This window comes from Chenopodium quinoa, unplaced genomic scaffold (assembly GCF_001683475.1).
Source record: "Chenopodium quinoa cultivar QQ74 unplaced genomic scaffold, ASM168347v1, whole genome shotgun sequence".
NCBI classification, from domain to species: Eukaryota; Viridiplantae; Streptophyta; class Magnoliopsida; order Caryophyllales; family Amaranthaceae; genus Chenopodium; species Chenopodium quinoa.
The window spans coordinates 493,281-500,620 of NW_018745067.1; the positions used below are offsets into that span (position 1 = coordinate 493,281).

The 7,340-nt window shown below is 37.2% G+C and overlaps 1 protein-coding gene across 1 annotated transcript; it reads right to left on the reverse strand.

The window, feature by feature from the left end:
• Positions 1-3,402: 3,402 nt before the first annotated feature.
• Positions 3,403-3,888, reverse strand: LOC110709387. Its single transcript, XM_021887599.1, has one exon. It carries the CDS (start codon positions 3,886-3,888, stop codon positions 3,403-3,405), a length of 486 nt encoding a protein of 161 aa, XP_021743291.1.
• Between the last annotated feature and the right edge of the window lie 3,452 nt (positions 3,889-7,340).

The window sequence follows — 7,340 nt, forward strand, 5'->3', positions numbered from 1 at the left end:
GGACCCCCTATTATTTTATAATTTCTCTCTCCCACTAACTCCACTTTTACAAATATTTTATTATCTCTCTTTCCTACCAACCCCACTCACACTACTTAATTTTTTTTTATTATTATTATTTCCCTATCTTACTAACAATACTTTATGGAGTATTTAATAACCCTATAAGCCTACTCTATAATTTTCTTAAACTATGAGACAAGCCTACTGTTGCAACTAATGCAATACGGAGAGAGTAAGTTTTAAACAAGAGCATTAATGTGAATAAGTTTTGAAATAACCTTAGTTCCACTACAAGAAAATAACCTTTTCATAGCGATTATTTTAATCTTTAGTATCGATTTTAATTGCAATAAAAGGCTTTCCCAATGAATGGTCATTTGATACAATATCTGCTGTTACCTTAGCCTTTAGTAGTGTTGGTCTCAATAATCGATACAAAAAACTACATCCAATCGTGGTGATTATTGTAGCAATTATAATTGATATAAATGTTCCAATCGTGGTGATTGTTGTAGCGATTATAATTGGTATAAATGTTGAACTCATTTTCTTCAAAAAAAAAAAAAATCATACATATGATCTTTACAAGATTTGAAACATATAACCTCAAACTCTTATATTCAATGTTTCGCCAATAAGCTATGACATATTTTATGTATTCTTTGTCAAACAATATATTTATATCTAGTGCAGAAAAGGCTTTTCGTATTGATTTTTGGGATTTAGTGACGATTGTAAATGATACGAAATCTCATAATTTTATAAATGTGCAAAAATAGTGTGGATATGTATTATTATGTTTTCCGTATCGATTTTATATGGGAAAACCATGGCGATTTGTGGAATGATATGATTTCCTTAATTATTTCACAAACATACTTGCATATTGTAGCGAATGCACAGTGTTCATTGATCGAAAAAAAAAAACATAACCTCGGATTGATATACAACTTTCATAAATCGGATAGATTTTTTTGTAAAGGAGAAACTTTAAACAAACATGGGTTAAATATAAAACAATGTACTAAGTATCAGTATATGTTCAACAGTCTAGTGGTAGAGCCCTTACCTTTTTACACAAAAGCCAATATTCTCCATGCCCTACCCCATTAATATCTCTAGGTTTATGACACATTTTACTACACGAATTTATTTGATACAACACGACGCAAGTAATTAAATCAATTGGGTTAGTGTTATTGGGCTTTTAACTTTATTTCCATAAAGAGTAATGGCTCAATGGTTTTTTTTTTGTTTGTTCATATAGATCCCTTGGTTCTTGCTCTAAGTGTATATTCACTAATAATACAGGTAAAATTAACAGGATAAGATACTGATTTTCAATAGAGCTGTGCAAAATTATGTGAAAAACTAAAAACCCGAACATAGAAGGTTGTTGAGCACCCAAACATTATGTTTCTTATTGGTTAATAAGGAAACATACTTAAAGGCATATGACTATCCTATTGAGTCTTGAGCCATTAAATGGTCCCTAAGAGTGGCCATAATCTCCTTATGCCCAAATACACCACTAGTGGTTAGAAAAATTACGAAACGAACCAATTACAATGAGAAATCCAGGCCTTCTCTTGGTGAGGTTAGTTTAAGGGTGCAAGGTGTATAAGAAGGGTGAAGTGCACAAATGCACAAATTGTGGACAACCTGGTCACAACAAAAGGAAGTGCCCTTTGCCACTACAAGACACTTTCACTACTAGAGTAAGGACACCTAAGTCCACACAAGTTGGAAGTCCACACAAGTTGGAGAGTCAAGTTAACCAACAACACACCAACCTCCTAAGAAATAACAACAAAAAAAACTGTCTGCAAACAGATCTAGAGGAAAACAAGTGGCAGATTACAGCAGTCAGGTGAATCTACCAATGAAAAATATAGGAATATGAGTTTACACTTACGAAATTGGCTACAGCAATGTTAAGTTACTTCTTCATAAAATTAAGTCATAAACCATATTTATTTGGCAAAATTGGCCTCTACATCTTAACTATGGCTTGGGTGCACCTAGTAGCCTGTACTTTGCTTAGTAGTCAAAACATCACAAACTAATAACTTGGGTGCAAAGCGCACCTTTAGTGAGTCTTCCGGCCACCATTCTTGTCGGAACGCTGAATTTTTTCGATTTGCATGTCGAATAATGTCTCGTAAAGGTTTTGGACATCATTTTAACCCTTAAGATTCCAAATAAAGCTCAAAAAGGGAAAAAAAATAGCGTCAATTCGGCTTAAAAATCAATAACACGCAAATGAATCAAGTACGTTGTTTTATGCTTGTTTCGAGCTCAATTTAGGTAGGTCGCCGGAGGTGGGGGATTTAGGCAGCGGGTCCAGTGGAGGAAGGGGTTTCTACCAAGGGAGTGGGAAAAGGAGAAGGTGGCTGGGGTGGTGTTTTGTTTTATATATAAATTAAATTTAGTTATTTAGTAATTTGGTGGGTTAGAGCTTAATTAGAAGAAATGGGAGGAAATAAAAGATTTTAATTAAGTAAATTAGAGGGTAATTAAGTAAATAGGTTTCCATTCGAAAAAAAATGAACGTGGTGATTTTTTTCTTTTCGTAAAATGATGCTTTTAAAAGATTTTGTCTGACAAATTTTCCTAATATAAATTATGTAAAACTATGTTTTCAATACTCATATTAATAATGTACAACTTTATAATTGGATTTTTATTTTTATAATTACTTTAGCCCCTAAAAATCTACGATGTATTTTAATTCAGATTTTCGGATTGGATCCAAATAACCAAATTGTAATTCGAATTTGATTGATGAGAAATTCGAATCAGATTGAATTTGAAAATTAAAAACTGAATTTTATTTCAAATTGGAATGAATTTGGCCAAAATCCAAATAGACACCCCTATTGAAAGTCTAGACTCGTAAAATTAAGGGTTTGTTCACATTTATTGAACTGAGTTGAATTGAACTGAGTTGAAATGAATATTTTATGAGAGAAGGAAATTAGGAGTTGAACTGAACTAAACTGAATTGATTATTTTTTACGGGAAATGATCACACCAATTTTATTACTCAAAAGCAAAGGCTAAATCAACCATTACAAAACTCAAAATATCACAAGGTACTTCCTCCATCCACACTCTAAGATCCCAAAAAGAAGAACTAAGTTTGGCTAAAGCATGAGCAACACCATTACCATTTCGCTTGACAAAGGAGAAAGAGCACGATTGGCAGCCAAGTGCAAGCTAAATAATATCATTAATAACCATGCCAAAGACAGTAGAGGGAGCACATCCCTTTGACAGATGGCTAAACACCTTGAGGCAATCCGTTTCCAAGCAAACATTCCTCAAACTTGATTCAAGAGATATACTCAATGAATGTCTCACCGCGAGAGCCTCAGCCACATCAACATCATACTTGCCTCAAAGATGAAGGCAAGTAGACACCACCACATCCCCTGCTGAATCCCACAGCACTCCACCCAAACCCGCAGAGTTATCACTAAAGATCGCTGCATCAGAGTTAATTTTTATCACCCCATTGGCAGGAGGCTTCCAAAAAGACTCCAAATGCTGCGGGTTACAGGTAGGCGAGCTCACAACCACCTGAGCTTGTTCATAATCACCTACCAAACTCACTGCATTGTGGATAACAACAACCATATTCTTCCTACGCTTCTCAAAACTGCACGTGTTTCTACGTAACCAAATTCCCCATAACATAGCAAAAAAGATATTCCACCAATGAGAGTCTTTGTAATACACACGAACATAAACACACCAATCCCCGAAAGACGGACCTTCAAATTTATCCACCTCCAACCGTAAAGGGTAAAGGTACCAAATTCTTTTTACATCAGAGCAAGACACAAGCATGTGTAAAACAGATTCATTTTCAGCACCACACATGGGACAAATAGGGTCAAGGGTCATACCTCTTTGAACTAAGCTTTGTCGAGCAGCCACAACTCCTTGATGGCTCTCCAAGAAAAAGTTTTCACCTTGGGAGGGATGTCAGCGTTCCACACAACATGCCACTCAAAATTACAGCCAACAATTGAAGAAGTGGCAGTAGAATTTTTTTCCCTCAATTGTCAACAGATTATAAGCACTTTTCATCGAATAACAACCATCCTTTGTATGATGCCACACCCAAGCGTCATTTCTATTATATAAGGGTACGAGAATATTGCAAATCTCATTCACCTCCATAGAGGAGAAGTGCGTACTAAGGGTTGTGAGATCCCACGCATCATTGACCCATAAATCACGAACAAAGATTGGCACCCCATCACTATCCCCCGGACTTGAAGACACCTTAAAATTAGGAAAAGTTGTAACCCATGGGTCATTCCATATATGCATTGTATAACCATTTCCCACTGCCTTCCTAGCCCCCTTTCGGAGAACATCTCTGGCTCCCATGATCGACCTCCAAGTGTAACTTGAATTCGAGTACACTTTTGCCTCCAAAAAAGAAGAGTTGGGAAAATATTTCCCCTTAAGAACACGAACCACAAGAGAATCCTCATTTGTCATGATGCGCCACGCTTGCTTACCAAGTAGAGCTCTATTGAAATTTCTCATGTTACGAAAGCCGAGACCCCCTTCTTTCTTAGGCAAATAAAGCTTGTGCTAACCTATCCAACACAGCTTCTTTTATTCCCCTTTCTGGCCCCAAAAAAACCGACGACTCAATTTTTCAATCCCATTAAGTATACTCATCGGAATTGAGAAACATTGCATTGTATATGTAGGAATTGCCTGAGCAATAGACTTAAGCAACACCTCCCGACCAGCTTGTGATAGAAAATTACCTTTCCACCCCTTTAGTTTCTTCTAGATATGATCCTAAATGTTATGGAACACCTATTTCTTAAAGCTACCAATGTAAGTTGGTAACCCCAAGTATTTATCATGTTGTTCGACAACCTTAAAAGATAACTTCATCTGAAGCATGTTCTTCCGTTCTTGCTCAATGTTTCAGCTAAAGGACACTTCCGATTTGTCCATATTCAGTTTCTGACCAGAAGCCACCTCATAAGTGGAAAGAATCCCTAACACAATATCAACCTCTTCCTCTGTCGCTCTGACAAACAGGAGACTGACATCTGCAAAAAATAAGTGAGAAATAGGATTAACATGTCTTCCTATTTTCACCCCATGAATAACATTTCTCCTTTCCGCATCTTTGAGAAGTGTCGAGAGGCCCTATGCACACATGATAAAAAGGAAAGTTGAAAGAGGGTCACCTTGCCTTATCCCTCTACTTGGCTTAAAACTCCTCGACGGTTGCCCATTGGCTAGTACATCAAAATCAGCACATCTTATAATCAACGAAACAATAGAATTTAGTAGACCCAATTTTATCATCATTTTTTCAAGAAAAGCCCATTCTACTCTGTCATAAGCATTGCTCATATCAAGTTTGAGGCCGAGAAAACCCTTCTTCCCTTTTTTCTTTTTCTCGAGATAGTGAAAACACTCCTACGCAACCAAAACATTGTTTGTGATCAATCTCCCAGGAACAAAACCACTTTGCGACTCATGAATAATGAAAGCTAGTAATATCTTAAGACGATTAGCTAGTACTTTGGTGACAATTTTGTACAACACATTACACAAACTAATAGGCCTATAATCAATAGGAGACTCACACTCTTTTTTTTTCGGGATAATACAATATGAGTCTGATTAATAGAACCTATATCACCATCATTATTCAAAATATGCAACACTTTTTCCACGACATCAGAGCCTACAATATCCCAAAATTTTTGAAAAAAAAAACTGCAGACATACCACCAGGGTCAGGAGCCTTCGTCGGATGCATCTGAAAGAGAGCGGCTCGCACTTCCTCAGCGGTAAAAGGGGCGGCCAAGTTGTTGTAATGTCGATCAGAGACAATTTTCTCCACCTTCTCAATAACAAGTTCTGGCTCAATGTGACTATTCCCAGCAAAAAGGTCGCTAAAATAGTTCACAAAAACTTTCGTGATTTGCTCTTCATCTGTAAATTCGTTCCCTGCATCTTTATTTTTTTTATATTATTCCTTTCAGCTCGTTGCTTGGTCTTTGTATGAAAGAAAGTGATTTTTTTATCTCCATGTTTAAACCAATCTTTCCTGCTCCTCTGGTTCCAGTACATCTTTTCCCTTCTCTCAAGTTCGTCCATTTTATCATCGATGGCTTTCATTTAGGCTATAACCTCTTCAGTTTGAGATTCTTCCATAAGCCTCTCCATTTGGCCCCCTACACGCCTATTATTATTTGATGAAATCCCAATATTTTCTCTACTCCACGCACTCAACCTGGTCGAGGTAAAAGCAATTTTGGAACACAGATCACCACCTCTTTCCCATGCATCCGAAATAATGTAAGTGCAATTCTCATCACGGAGCCACATTTCTTCAAACTGATAAAGATTTTTTTACTTCTTTTTTTTGGAGTATTCAAGGCCTCCTTTATGCATAAGAGTATTGGAAGATGATCAGATTTTTTTCTTCGAGAGGTGCAAAACAAAAGAGCCCGGGAAAGCCTCTCTCCACGCCCTATTTGTAAGAAAACGGTCAATACGTTCTTGGATATTCTCCGTTCTCCCTCTATTATTCGACCAAGTGTAGTCATGCCCAATATATCCAAGGTCCTCAAGATTACAATGGGTGGCAGCCTCCCTTAGGATGTCAGCTTCCTCAACACAAAAATCCTGACCCCCAAACTTCTCGTTAGATTGCATCATGAGATTAAGATCACCACCACAAATCCATGGCCCTTCACAAGGATCCCATAAGCTTTATAAGAGCAGCCCGGTTTTCAGTTTGTTTTCTTCTTCAGGGTACCCATAAATACTAGAGAACCTCCATTTACCATACTGACTAGAATTCACTTTCACATCAAATATGGTTATGAGAGTGTAGACATATACTTTTGGCCTCCTATCCCGACAGAAAGTGCAATGACGATAAATAAAACCATCTTCGTGTTAGATCGAAGTGAAGAATGCTTATGGATAACTAGTTAAGCCACAAAACACAAAAGACTAGCCCAAATTGAAGAAAAAGCCAAAACAAAGGTCCAATTAACTAAACCCGATCATATTTAGGCTTAAGCCCGTGCTTAAACCCTAAAAATGACGGATTTAGGAGCGCCTAGGTTAAAACTTAGTGCTGCCGCAGAAAAATCCGCGCGCATCTCATAAAGTCGCGATGGGCTGCCGCGCTCAACTAATTTAGTTGCGCGCGACACCCAACGCAACTTTCAGAGTTGTGCTGTGGAAGATTCAGAATTATTCGGAATTATACGGAAAATATAAAATCGAATCTTACCATAAAGCCCCGCGCAAGACAGATAGTTGCGCTGCAT